General features: G+C 37.5%; 1 protein-coding gene across 1 annotated transcript in view; it reads right to left on the reverse strand.

Annotated features, from left to right (window-relative positions):
- Positions 1 to 11,464, reverse strand: part of LOC115214893 — a 142,568-nt gene extending 131,104 nt beyond the window's left edge. Inside the window, exons 1-2 of the mRNA XM_029783924.2 lie at positions 11,101 to 11,464; positions 2,855 to 2,890 (exon numbers count right to left, since the gene is read on the reverse strand). Coding sequence (XP_029639784.1) covers positions 2,855 to 2,890; positions 11,101 to 11,155 — 91 coding nt within the window. The 5' untranslated portion in view covers positions 11,156 to 11,464. The remainder of the gene's footprint in view (positions 1 to 2,854; positions 2,891 to 11,100) is intronic.
- Positions 11,465 to 15,668: the final 4,204 nt, after the last annotated feature.

The following is a 15,668-nucleotide window of genomic DNA, read 5'->3' on the forward strand; positions in this document are numbered from 1 at the left end:
TCTTTGAAAAGGCTTTTAGTCATCTATGCCTTCTTATTTGAATGTCAAATCAGAGCTAAATCAAACTTTGTATAACTCTTGAAAGCCCTTGAATTTTCGGGGCGATACACGAATATTAAAAGCTTTAATTTCATATCACCAGCAGCATTGTTTGGGAGTTTTCATATCACCAGGCAATGTTTGGAAGCTTTAAATATTGGTGTTGATTTTTCTTCTAGCAAAATAAAAGTACATGTAGACGTTTTCTTCCAGAAAAGTGTAGTTTTATGTACAGTGTGTAGCCCCCCCCCTCAGCAATCATTGTTTTTTTCTCTACTGTCTATGATAATTAATTGCAGTCTTTATTTCAATATTGGCAGTTTTAGCTGTTATTTTTATGCTGTGCAGGTTAAAGCGCTTCTCAAACTTTTCGGACTATTCTTTACCAACCAAGAAAGGTTTTTCATCAGAAATTTCCTCTTCCTTTTTCTGAAAATCCTTGAACAAACTTTTGGCATCTTTTAATTACCATCTTGCTTTCTAGCATATTCCTTTGACTAAGATATTTGAGCCATAAACTGTCTTATTCTAATTACCCTATTAGATCTATGAAGGTCAAATTAAGTGCGAACAGTCAACACAGGAACGTCTTGAGTATATAACTTGTCTCTTTGTTGTACTAAATAAATAAAAGTTTTTTTTTCTCCAAACTTAGTAAATATTAGGTCTAACATTTTCTTTTAATTCAACTTATTAAAATAATCACCACTACTAGTCAATTACGATTATATATATGTAATCAATATGAACGCACGTGGTCGCATTGTGTAGGGAATACGATCGCACGTGTTCATATTCTTAACGAATTATTACAAGCCATAAATACATGCAGTAACAACAGAACATAAGTGAATCGACGACAAGTCTTGCTGTGGAGAGATAAATATTATTTATTTTACAACCGTGTCAATGTTAGGAGTTCGTAAACGTTAACACGTGTGTGCACATGCAACACGTGTTTGTGTCTGTGTGTTCGTGTGTGTGACAGATACAATCAGGGTGAATGCGTGTGGCATAGAAGGGTACAGAACATAGAATATATAATGGAAATTGGTTTACTGTTCGTATGGCGAAGACGTTGGAAGCGACTGGAAGTTGATACATGACGGTGGAGACGGCGAAGATAGTAGGCTATCTGTGATAGTGTACATTAGCGTCGTAGCTAGTTGTAGCAGGAACAATCGTATATCGCTTGGTTGAGTAGCGCTGTGGTCTAAAGTTAGTTCTTAGAAGAACTGGAACCAAAGACAAAAAGTGTCTGAAAACACTCCTTTATATACCGGTTGGGTGGCTCAAACGAGCCTCAGAAATGGAATCTTAACCAAAGGCCGTGATTGGTTGTTTCGGGACAGTGGCGCGAAAATAAGTGGAGACAAATCGCGTCACGTGTCAACCAATCAGGTTAGTGTTTACAACAGGAACAAGTTGGCCAAAGATGGCTGTAACCTCAAACGAGATCATTTCTGCCTTGCCTTTCAAATAGTGAAGATATTAGAAATCGCTATAGTCATATTTCAAAATGGCTGAAACTGCCTCGCTACATATATTAATGGAAATGGATATATATATATTTATGTAAATGTAAAATGCTTTCTATATTTTCTATTACTATATAAGATACAAATGTTTATTGAAATCATTTAGTTAATTGTGTAAAGAATATTTGCTTAGTTTTCTTGATGTAAAATCAGGATGCCAAGTAGTAGTAGGCATTGAAAACTCTAAGACATTAATAGCCTATAATTCCCCTACCACTTAAACTTCAACAGGAATGACTTTTGACATTTATTTTACCCCTTCCTATATCTATAAATAGAAAAAAATTTTGTCTCCATCCAACCGAAAATCCCTCCATCCCCATTAACAGATCTAAATAACTAAAGGAAAAAAATCTATAGCCAGAAGGTAAATTTTAATACTATCATGTTCTCAACAATCAAATCAACCTCTGTCTGTATATCTACCCTCTTTATAATGTTGGCAAACGAAGTGGAAATTAGTATATGTATTGTCCGTTTGATGGAAGACTTTTATAAATGGCTGAAGATTGCTCAACATTTTAAAACTGATGTAATACTTACAGTGTTTAATAAAATGAAATAGCATGAAACGATCGTACCAAATTACCGAAGATATACTTGTTGCTTATTTTGATTATAATTACCCCATGGATTTATATGGATAATACCATACAAAATCCTGGTGCCTCTGACTTAAGTACCATATTCATTTGAATCTAAATTTTGCTGAACTATATATATATATATATATATATATATATATATATATATATATATATATATATATATATATATATATATATATATATATATATATATATATTTATATGGCGGTTATTTTGAGTATTTGAGATCTCAATATGTGCTTCCAGATGGCGACAAGGATTTCTTACAATCACAGAAATGGTATAATGTTGAACCGCTGTTCTTGTTTGCAATATAAGACCCATGCTTCACTATCATACAACCCAATTTTAAGAATATAAGTCATTTTGTCCTTGATCTTATGTTGATAGGCAGTTTCTGGGTGTCCTACTGTCTGTATATATGCTATAACATGCTTACGTAAACTGCAACCTATTGTCAAAACTACTACCATATATGGTAATTTGATGGACTCGAACAAAACTGAAAGTTATCTTGATATTAAAATAACGTAATTACTTTGCCAATGAAGGTAATTATAAAAAGCAGTGACATGTTCCAAACATCACGTGTAACACATATACGCATATTTTCTCGAGAAAGTTAGGTTAAACCAAACATGGACATATAAATAAAGATGAATTACTTACTGTTTTTACAGGGTGCACAAGAGGCTGAGACTTGTCCTGCAAGATAAACAACGTTAAAGTTAAGTTAGATATATATATTTGTGTGTGTATACAATGAACGAAACGTTAATATATGAGATCTGCAATAAATGCAACATATTTCTGATATATTTTGGGTGGAATTTTAGTTAGCGATCGTTGAAATTTCCCTTTGGTGTTTTTCAGTTAAAATGGATTTGAATATGTTTAGAAAGAAACTATTTGAACAAAACATAAGTAGCGGTTGGATTCGATCCAGGTCTTACCGCTTTGAAATCACAGTTCGACCATGTGCGCAAACTCAGTTGTTATCCAATCAACGGCTGCTGTTCACGTCATAGTTTGGTAGCTTGTCTAGACTTTCCATGAACACAGAAATTTCGCAGAGTGTTGAGACCTCCAAGCTGCCATGACGTTCTCCACTCCCGCACTTTCAGAATGAGCCAGTTTCCCATTAGCGTTCACTCTCTTCATATCTGTTTGCACAGCTACATATTCAACCTAGGCCAATCGAAGAAGACACACCACAGTACAGTGACCAAATGTTGAAAATTTCAAACAAAGACTTCCTGCGTCGCATACGTTGTTTCATCTGAATATTTCTTTGCTTGTATTGCATGAACACCTCTATATGAATGTAACAATAGATTACGTTCTAAAACATATATAAAAAACATTTCTAACGTTTTACACGTGTATTACGGGAACCTATAAGCGGTTGGATTGCAGGGATTTATTGAAGTCACAGCTTAAACCTAGGTGACATGGAATACGGTGGAGCATTACAAATAAAGTTGAGCTGTTCGGAATCTAAATCATTTGATGTCTTCTGCTACAGATCTTTGTGTGAAATCATACATTAAACCATACTGGGTTGATTTCATCTACATAGCTTTGGATACACACTTAAACTGACGAATATTTATGAGGCCGCCCCAGATAAAATTATATAAAATATGCATAAAGTTGAAAGAATAAACGAAATAAAAAATAAAACAAAGGATGTGTTGTAGAAATAATAATCTTGGAGAGACGCCAGGATCCCCGAGGTTTATACCAAATTAAATATCAATATGTACAACAATAATGGCAATCAAAAATTAGTATTTCACAAAAAACTGTCGTCTAGTACAATTTATTTGTTGAGGTTTAAAAAACCCTGCACATCGTAATGTGATATAGACTCTGTGAGTGTTTTTGCCCCTCTCAAAAATATACCTATTGCTATTCTGGACATACTGACGAAAAAACGAGGACGTCTCAATATTTGTGAATGTAGTGACCTTCAAGAAAAACTAACTGGATTTCAAGTTGGTTTTCAACTTGGTTTTCAAGTTTAGTTCTTCTGCTCACGGACCAAAGTAGAAGATCTTAGTTGGGAGCAGTCCATTATCATCTTTTGTGCGTGTGCTTCCTTTGTTTCTGTTTTCTTTTGCTGGCACTTAATAAAGCTCTTTTGGCCTTCCTAAAAACATATTCGGTATAATATCATTTGGAAGTTTTATAATGCATTGAAATAAGATATATTTCTTTTTATATTATATTTTATAACATACTATTTCATATTATTAAGGCTGTGAGCTGGCCGGGAAAATGTTTAGTGCACGCCAGGGAAAATTTTTAATAGCATTTCGTCCGTCTTTACATTCTGAGATCAAATTCCGCCGAGGTCGACTTTGCCTTTCATCCTTTTGGGGTTCGATGGAATAAGATGTAATCGACTTTACTCCTTACACGAAATTACTGGCCTTTTGACAAATTTTAGAACCAATATTTCATACTAATTGATAATGACAATTTTTATTATTTTATAACTCAGTATAATATTCTATATTATCTTTTTTTTTTTCATTTGATTGCAGTTAATCAATCAATTTACTTTCATAAATTATTTCAATAACTGACACAGTAAAAGTATAATGGTGAAAAAATGCCCACAGGACGAGAAACGTGACCTTCGACTCTGAGAACCACACACAGATTATATTGTAGTCAAATGTTTTGGCCAGGACTGCATATGTAATCGAATACAATGTAACAAAAGTAATAAAAAATGTTGCAAACAAATTGTTAGGCATTTCGTATGATTTGTCTGGTATATTGGATTACACTTGCAGTACTGATTGAAATAGGCCCTTCTGTACTATATAATGTGTTATATAATGTACTGAAGCATTATATGAAGCACTTTCTACGTACACATAGGGGAAGGATTCTATTCCAAGTGAAAATTTACTACAAAACAATTACACAAGAGATTTTTTTAAAGCAGAAATAAATTCTATTTGTATGTTCTTAACAAGAAGAATCAACACATTTCCTACAGATATGAAAGATACAATAAATAATCACCGATGAGATGTTTGAAGAGAAAAACAGTGCAGCAATTGATGAATGTCTCCACATCCTCCTGGTTATAATGATAACTTTTAATCAATTTTTCATCAACGATAGTTAAAATACTGTAATATTTGAATATATATTCTATTATATACGCACAGGCAAGGTTGTATGGTTAAGAAGATCACATTGCAACGGACGGTTTGGACTCAGTCTTATTTCACAGCACCTTGGACAAGCGTTTTATGCAATGGCCCAGGACCAACTAATGTCTTGTGAATTAATTTGGTTGACGATCCCTGTGTGAAAACCGGTTGTGTGTGTGTGAGAGAGAGTTCTTATTCTTTTATTATTTTACCTGTTTCAGTCATTTGGCTGCAGCCATGCTGGAGCCCCGCCTTGAAGGAGATTTGGTCGAACAAATCTACTCCAGGGCTTATTTCTTATGCCTAGTATTTATTTGATCGGTCTTTTTGCCGAACCGCTGAGTTGCAGGGACGTAGACACACCAACACCTATTGTCAGTGATGGGATGACAGACATAGACACAAAGACACACACGTATAAACGTACACACACACACACACACATACACACACACACACACACACATATATATATATATATTCCTTTGCACTCACAGGTCAATCTTTGACACCCATCCCTTCTACCCTCTCTAATTCCTTCTTTCTCTCTATTCTCCCCCCCCCCCTGTTGCTTTCGTCCTTCTTCTCTCTCTCTTCCTTCTTTTCTCTCTTCTCTGTCACGTGACTGCTGGCCAAAATCCGCCTTTCGGCCTCTGACCAGCGCCGTGACAACATCGTTGTCCTCGTTCGCCGCTAAGGCAATTCGCCGCTAAGGCAATTTTTCCAAAATACGCCAGCCAGACCTGTTTGCACTGTTATTAGTCGTAAGACACTTGCTGTTTTTACCATTATTGCTTTTGTATTTCACGTTTTTGTATTTCATTATTGTTTTTTGTTTTTTATATTCGTGTGGCACCGTCCGTTTTGCTGTCCTTGTGTTCGTATGCATTCGATCCTTCTTCCAGGAAATCTACGCTCCTAGCTTAGTTTTTCTAATGCTCGTTGCTTAGTTTTTCCTGGAGGGCTGGCCGGTTCTAGTAATCTCAAGATTAATCAGCCGAAATTACTACGATGATCCGGTTCTTGACTGAAGACTGAGGGCTTCGAATGTCCTGTCTGTGTTTGTTGTATCGTCTTCTAAGTTTTTATGCGTTCTTGTCTCAGTTTGTATTTTTCTACATATCATAATAATATATATATATATATATATATATATATATATATATATATATATATATATATATATATATATATATACGACAGGCTTCTTTCAGTTTCCGTCTACCAAATCCACTCACAAGGCTTTGGTCGGCTATAGCAGAAGACGAAGCAAGCTTCTTACCACACAGCCAAGCCTGCGTCTATAAATAGACAGGTCGCCGTCGACTTACGACCTATCCGACTTACGACCGATCGACTTTACGACGATTGGCGCGCCAGCTCACGGCAGCAATAATTTATGGTCCAGGTGAAATCTAATGGGTTTAATTTCTTAGAAATTCATATACCGATGATGCCAGCTAACATACGCTTACTGTAGGTTTGGTTTTCGATCGCCACTGTGATTATCCCAAGTGTTGGATGAATATCCTGTCGCAGAGACATTGAGACAACCTCGCATTTGTTTATTTGACGGCTGCTTGAGACTCCGAACAAATAACACTGTTGTAGTATGATACAGAATGCTGTGTGTGACTTTTACCTAAGAATGTACCTTAAAAATGTAATAATATAAAACAAAGCCATGTAGGTCTATAGGCCGACTTACAACCAAATCGACTTACTACAAGTCAGTCGGAAACAATTGTGGTCGTAAGTCGACGACGATCTGTATATATATATATATATATATATATATATATATATATATATATATATATATATATATATATATATATGTGTGGTGTGTGTGTGTGTGTGTGTGTGTGGATGTGCCTTTGTGTGTGTCCTTTACCACCGTCTGACAACTGAATGCGTTGGTTTATTTGTGTTCTTGTTACCGGAAGAGTTTTAGTTGAGCAAATTGACTCCAGTATTAATGCTTTTCTTTTTTCAAGCCTGGTAGTTATTCTATCAGGTGTCTTTTGCCGAACTGCTAATTTACGGGAACGTAAACAAACCAGCACCAGTTGTCAGACGGTGGAAAGGACAATGGTGAAACACAGACACACCGATATAGATACACACACATACACACAACACAAACACACATATACATACATACGTGTGTGTGTGTGTTCGTATCATACATATATATATATATATATATATATATATATATATATATATATATATATATATATATATACATATATTTATATCAAAATAAGCAACAAGTATATCCGAGGTAATGTGGTACGATCGTTTCATGCTACTACATTACCTCGGATATACTTGTTGCTTATTTTGATTATAATCACTCCATGGATTTATATGGATAATACCATACAAAATTCTGGTGCCTTTGGCTTAAGAACCATATTCATCTGAATCTAAATTTTGCTGAACTTATATATATATATATATATATATATATATATACGACGAGCTTTTACAAGTTTTCTTTCTATCGAATTCACTCATATTGCATTAGTCGGCTCGGGGTTTTAGTAGAAGACACTAGCTTAAGGTGCTGTTCAGTGGGACTGTACCCGAAAATCCGTGGTTGCATCGCTTAACTACACGACTTGCACCTAGTCTATCACAAGTAAAATTCTCAGGCAAACTGCTAGACATAACAATCAGATATCCTTCAATCACACTACCGTTTTGAAATGAGAAGGTTGTTACATATAATAACATGACATATATGGTAACATATAATAACATAATCTTAGATCAAAGCTTACCTGGGGCTAAATAATAATAACATCAATAACTAAAATGATTTTTCGTTTGCACAGAATAATTTTTTACGCAAAGAGTGTAACTGATGTTTATTTTATCGATTTCCACATATACGAACGGTAACAATCAATATCCTTTTCTACTCTGGGTACAAGGCCCGAAATTTTGGGGAATGAGGCAAGTCGATAAGATCGACCCTAGTACGCAGCTGGTACTTAATTTATCGACCCCGAAAGGATGAAAGGCAAAGTCGACCTCGGCGGAATTTGAGCTCAGAAGGTAACGGCAGACGAAATACCTATTTCTTTACTACCCACAAGGGGCTAAACACAGAGAAGACAAACAAGGACAGACAAACGGATTAAGTCGATTATTTCGACCCCAGTGCGTAACTGGTACTTATTTAATCGACCCCGAAAGGATGAAAGGCAAAGTCGACCTCGGCGGAATTTGAACTCAGAACGTAGCGGCAGACGAAATACCTATTTCTTTACTACCCACAAGGGGCTAAACACAGAGAGGACAAACAAGGACAGACAAATGGATTAAGTCAATTATTTCGACCCCAGTGCGTAACTGGTACTTAATTTATCGACCCCGAAAGCATGAAACGCAAAGTCGACCTCGGCGGAATTTGAACTTAGAACGTAGCAGCAGACGATATACGGCTACACATTTCACCCGGCGTGCTAACGTTTCCATATCAGTATAATTTGAACTTTGTACGATGAAAGACTGAAACGATATAATATTCCACTGCACTAAGGTGGCGAGCTGGCAGAATCGCTAGCATACCGGACAAAATGCTTAGCGGCATTTCGTCCACTTTTAGGTTCTGAGCTCAAATTCCACTGAGGTCGACTTTGTTTTTCTTCTTTCTGAGTCGATAAACAAGTACCAGTTGCGTACTGGTCAGCGTAATCGTCTTAATCTCTGAAATTGCTGACCTTGTGCCAAAATTTGAAATCAATATTTCACTGCACTTTTATCAACAAATTTCTTTGTAGCTAGAGTGCGTGCTGCCCGGAACAGTCCTTGAGTTCGCCGCCCTCCTACGGAGCCCCAGCAAGCTCCTCCTAAAAGTATTGTGGGACGGAGTGGACCGCCTCACTCGCCTTCCCAAACCACTGGCTACGCTACTTTTATAGAGTTGCCTCATTTCAATATTCCTTCTTTTAAAACAAGCACTCGGGTGTCAGAATCATTTCGGTATCGTAAGAACCTTGTTGTAACTATTCCGGATCTTCTCTGAATTTTGTGTTCAAATTCCGTCGAGGTCAAATTCACCTTACATCCTTCATGGGTAATAAATAAATTACCAGTTAAGTACTGCGGTCAAGTCTGTTTGTCCCTCATTCTTTCTATTTCTTTCTATCTTTCTTTTCTCTCTCTCTCTCTCTCTATCTATCTATCTATCTATCTATCTATCTATCTATCTATCTATCTATCTATCTGTCTGTCAGTCTATCTATCTGTCAATCTCTCATTCTCTGTCTGTCTGTCTGACTGTCTGTCTGTCTGTCTGTCTGTCTGTCTCTCTCTCTCTTTCACGCACACATAATCGGAAACACTGAACCGTGAAAGTGTTGCAGAGAACCAGAGAACCACTCATCGTGCCCCTTTCGTCCAAGATATGGACACTGGATGAGCAAGGACTAGCAACCTATTCTTATCTAGCGTTCTATAAAAATCACCGTAACTTACTGCAGAGTCCGTGGACAGACTGATGTATGTAACACCACGGAACAGTCAAAATAGTGAAGAAACATTTAAGTACCATGAAAAAAATTACAAGAAAAATGAATTAATGAATTTTACAAATCCATAGAAATGCAACTTATAAAAAATTAGGTATCGATTTTAAGATTTAAAAGGTTTTGAACTTCAGAGAGTTCACCAACGAAACAGTTTTGAATGGTCAGACCTGAATATGGACGAGGTTCTCCACTCCAGTTTTAAAATATAACACCTTTGTTTTCAGTCGATATTTTGATTTCTAACAAAAGCAAAACGCCATAATTTTATCTTATTTTATTGGAGGGTACTTTATTTTATCGGCCTCATTATGTTAATCATGAAGCTGTACACAGAAAATAAGGGTCGTATCAGGGCCGGATTTAGACCCACCGAGACCCTAAGCACTTAAAAGATGTTGGTGTCCCCATAAAAGATTATGTAATTCAAAATATGAACAATAGCAAACCATACAATAAATGTTCATTTTTCAAAACGAAACAAAATAGTAAGAAGGAAAATAATTTTTGCATATTTCCACTTATTTCCATTTATATTTGAAAAGTTTCCTCCTACTTTTTTGAATTGCAAAGTCTTTGATCAGATCCTCAAAATTAATCTTAGGTAACACATCTGCTTCTATACTTAGTAGAGATAAAGGCATCCTGAATATTATTTTAGCAAGTTTAAAGTGATTTCTTTTGTGTCGTCAACCATTTACCATTTCTGTGGTTCCCCCTCCTCCTTCCCTTGGTGCCCTAAGCATGTTGCTTATTTTGCTTAATAGTTAATCCAGCGCTCGGTCGTAGCTAAACACCGCTGGGCATTTTGTCCGCCTCTGTATTGCTACCGTTCCAACCGTATATTAGCAGAGAGTCTCAACCAATTTTTATCCATGGATCCTTTTGATTCCCATTTTACTCAGTAAGGTGGGACCAGCCATTCGATGTCAAACAACAAATATTTATGAGTAAATATTATTAGGAAGTGTACAAAAAATGTTTAGATATTCTGTGCATTGTAGAAAAATAAATAATTTATTGAACATGGATTTTAACAACAAAATCTTATATGGACCCTAAAGGTCTTACGGACCCCGTTGAGAACCAGTGGCAGAGACGTTTGTCAATGAATCCTTCCTTCTCTCTCTTTCTCTCCTCCTCCTCCACTCTTTCTCTCATAAATATAGCAAATATTTAAAAGTGGTAAAGTGATACTCACCAATGTTATAAAGCAGGACTGATAAAGCCAAACACAGCAACAGTTTAGAATCCATTATGAAAGTGGAATAGAAATTTTTCAAAGCATAAGAAAAAATAAAATGAAAGACCGAGTCTTAAAGTCTTCTCTTTGATTCTCCTTCTGTTTGTTTACACATATGTTTGTGTGTTGGCGTATTGTGTTGCAAAAGAGACAAAAATATCTTAAGACTTCCGTCTGATCATTTAGAAAGAAGAGAGGCCAGTTCTTGAGACCAGTCCAAAATCGAATGGCTTAATCCAACCTTTGGCGAGAATGACTCTCGTCAAATGGAATAAAGCAGACGACACTCGCCGTTTTGCTTTTAAAGTCGAAAGTAGGGAAAAAGTGATTGAGAGAAGTATGAGGAGTGAAAGAGTAGAAGCGACGAGAGAGGGGGACATTTGGGGTGAGGGTCGGAGTGAGAAAAAAAAAGAAGATGAGTGAAGACGATAGGACTGAGTTAGGGAAAGAGTTAGAGTCAATAGGATAGAAAGGGAGGAATATGGGGAGTGGGAGAGAGAGAGAGAGAGCAGGGGTTGAGGTGGATGAAGAGTAATAAATGAGAAGAGGGAGAAGAGAAAAAAGTAAAGAAAATGGGTTGTGATAGAGAGAGAAAGAAAACGAAAGTAAGTGATGAATATATAGAGGAGAGGAGAGGAGAGGAGAAGGAGGAGACGGAGTAGAAAAGAGATGAAGATGGCGAAGGGAAGAAGAAGAGAAAGAAATATACTGTTAGGCTTTAGCTGCGAAAAATAATGGGCGTGGCGTTGTGATGAGAGTAAAAATAGAGGTGGAGACTAAAGGGCGTAGGGTGTTACTAGTGATGGGGTGTTACTGGTGATAAGGAGAGAGGTCGGGTAGATGGTATTCTTTTAACTTGTTTCAGTCATTTGACTGCGACCATGCTGGAGCACCGCCTTTAGTCGAACAAATCGACCCCAGGACTTATTCTTTGTAAGCTCAGTACTTAATCTAGTACTTTTTGGTTATCTCACCCCATTAAAAAAAGATTGCCATTAAAAAATTGGGTTATCTCCCCACTAAAAAGTTGAGCTTATGTGGCGACATGAGATTGAATTAAAAGGGTTCGATCCTTTTGATTCAATACTCCAATGTGTTGTTGCCTTTTGGCCAGGGTATGATTAGTTATAAAAATGTTATCAGGTTCAATAAGATGTTTATTAATTTTTCATTTTTGTTTTATTGAGGGTTAAACAATTTTTTTAGTTGGAGGAGATAACCCAATTTTTTAATGGGGGTGAGATAACTAAAAAGTACCCTTATTCTATCGGTCTGTTTTGCCGAACCGCTAAGTTACGGGGGCGTAAACACACCAACATCGGTTATCAAGTGATGGTGGGAGGACAGACATACACACACACACACACAATACATATATATATGACGAGCTTCTTTCAGTTTCCGTCCACCAAATCCACTCATAAGGCTTCGGTCGGCCAGAGGCCATAGTAAAAGGCACTTACCCAAAGTGCCACGCAGTGAGACTGAACCCGGAACCATGTGGTTGGGAAGCAAGCTTCTTACCACATAGCCACGCATGTGGAACTTGCAGTGACTGTCGTGGTTGTGGCAGTGCTGGTGGTGACAGTTGTAGTAGAAGAGGTAGTGTAAGTGGTAGAGGTCGTGTTAATGAAGTTGGTTGTTGTCACTATTATTGTTTAACCCCAGGTCAACGTTGACCGAGTAGACCTTTGATCAAAGTTGTGGTATAGCTAGCAGGGATTCTCAACCATTTCTATCTATGGACCCCTTTGATTACTGTTCTATTCTGGTGAATTCCCATCGCCATTCTGTGTTTAAAAACTAGTTTGTAGATATTTCTTTCAAATTTCCTATTTTGTTTTTCACGCATTAATTTATGTAGGCCCAGGAGTGGCTGTGTGGTTAGTAGCAGGCTTACCAACCACATGGTTCCGGGTTCAGTCCCACTGCGTGGCACCTTGGGCAAGTGTCTTCTACTGTAGCCTCGGGCCGACCAAAGCCTTGTGAGTGGATTTGATAGACGGGAACTCAAAGAAACCCGTCACTGTATTTGTTCCACGTCCTCGCGTCGTTGTGTTTTCTCTTGGTGTTTTCATGTTTGGATTAACTATATATATATATATGTGTGTGTGTGTGTGTGTGTGTATGTGTGTGTGTGTGTGTGTGTGTGTGTTTGTGTGTCTGTTTGTCCCCCTATCATTGCTTGACAACCGATGCTTGTGTGTTTATGTCCCCGTCACTTAGCGGTTCGCTAAAAGAGACCGATAGAATAAGTACTGGGCTTACAAAGAATAAGTCCCGGGGTCGATTTGCCTGACTAAAGGCGGTGCTCCAGCATGGCCACAGTCAAATGACTGAAACAAGTAAAGAGAGGGTAGGCTGAACTATGCAAGGTGTTAGAGAAAGAAATTGAGCTGTTTTTTGCAATACATACAAATAAAGCAAAATTTTTCATAGGCCCTTAAAATACTATTGTGAATCCCCAATTTACTATGTTGTTGTGTGAACCCCTCAAAATATTATATGGACCCTCAGGGTCCATAACCGCTGAACTAAAGTGTGTGCTGCCGGGACAATCTTTGTATTCGTAGCCCCATCCGGGTTTAAATACGTATGATTACACAGCAAACCTCAAAATTGCTGTCCCCTTCAAAAGCATCGCCCAAGATGGACCGCCGCCTCGGCCTTCCTAGCAAGGCTACAGGCTCGAAGGCTTTCCAACCGTGACCATCCTATCTTTTTCCCATGCGCAGAAAATCCCCGGACCGCATAATGAAACCATACTTTTTTTTTTAGGCAATGAAAGTGTGATTTGAGAGAGGTTTGGCTGCTATTTCTAGCATGTAGAAACTCCCGGTAATGGCCGATGATGTCGAGAGATGATAAAAGCCACAGAGGGCGACTATAATGGCGGTGGCACTGGTGTAGGTGGAGGATAACCGAGGTGGGCGTTGATGGTGCGGCGATAATCGTGGTGATGGAGGTGGTTAGGGCGAGGTAACAGTTATATAATAATGACATTTTTTACTCCCTTCCAAGCACACCAACCAGCCACCCCATTTACAATTACCACCATCACACCATCACAGTATTCCCAAAGTCATTATTGCTGGCACCCCGCATCCGTCAATGTGAAAGTTCTCCCTTCGCTTCGAGTCAGGTCATCACTCGGATCTTTTTTTTTTATATCAAATATCTATTTAAGAGCTTCTCTGTATCTTACCTCCCTCCTGTCCCCCCCCCCCATCTCTGTCTGTCTCTCTCTCTCTCTTTCTCATTGACTGTCAGACACACACACACACACATACACACACACACTCTCTCTCTCTCTGTCTCTCAGTCTGTCAGTCTCTCTCTCCCCCTCTCTCTCTCCTTTTCTTATAAATTTTTTGTTCTTTTTTCTCTGCTACTTTTTAACTTAGTCTTATAAAACTTTCGTCTCTTGCATTATATACTTACGTACATACATACGTACATACATACGTACATACATACTTCATACATACATACATATACATACATACATACATACATACATACATACATACATACATACATACATACATACATACATACATACATACATACATACATACATGCATGCATGCATACATACATACATACATACATACATACAGACAGACAGACAGACAGACAGACAGACAGACAGACATTGCAGTTACTCTGTCCAGATTACAAGTTCAGGTTGATACCTGTAATTATTGGGGCCCCGGGATATATAGCACACTGTCTAAATACCAATCTTGAGAAATTAGGCTACTTAAAACCAGAAAGGAGAAAGCTACAGATCCAATCCATCACTGGAACTGTAAAAATCTGTAAAACTTTCCAGAATTTTATCATTTAGATATATATGAGCATGTCTAGATATGCAACTGTATGCATAAAAATACATACATAAAGCGAAACATACAAATCTGCACACATACATACATACATACATACAAACATACAAAAATACTCTGTTGCTGATATTGAAATTCCAATGAAGGAACCTTGGATCTAGGTTAGAAACCGGCTCTTTCTCTATTGGCAAGAAACCTTGAAATATAACTGGACAATGGCATACATACATACACACATACATACCTACCTACCTACCTACCTACATACATACATACATACATACATACATACATACATACATACATACATACATACACAGATATATTAGTAGAAAGCTCCAGGATGATTGTAACATTGATCAGCAAAGCAGTCTATCATGGACCAACAACCCGATTACTAACTCTCACTTTGAAGGGTATGTGTTTGCAATACAGGAACAGGAAATATCAATCAAATACTTGACCGAACGAGGCTGTGTGGAGTTAACACCGAAGCTATCACCCATTATAAGCAGTTGTCCGAAAATGTCATTGCGGTATTATCTATTGATGGGACGTGATGTTGTAACCAAGATACTATAATGAGATTCGTCGAAAGGATAACCCCGATACCAAACAAATAAGACCCCATAGTAAGGTAGAGGCCATAACCACTTGCACTAAGAAGTACAAGTGGAT

This window comes from Octopus sinensis, linkage group LG8, assembly GCF_006345805.1.
Source record: "Octopus sinensis linkage group LG8, ASM634580v1, whole genome shotgun sequence".
In the NCBI taxonomy this organism is placed as follows: Eukaryota; Metazoa; Mollusca; class Cephalopoda; order Octopoda; family Octopodidae; genus Octopus; species Octopus sinensis.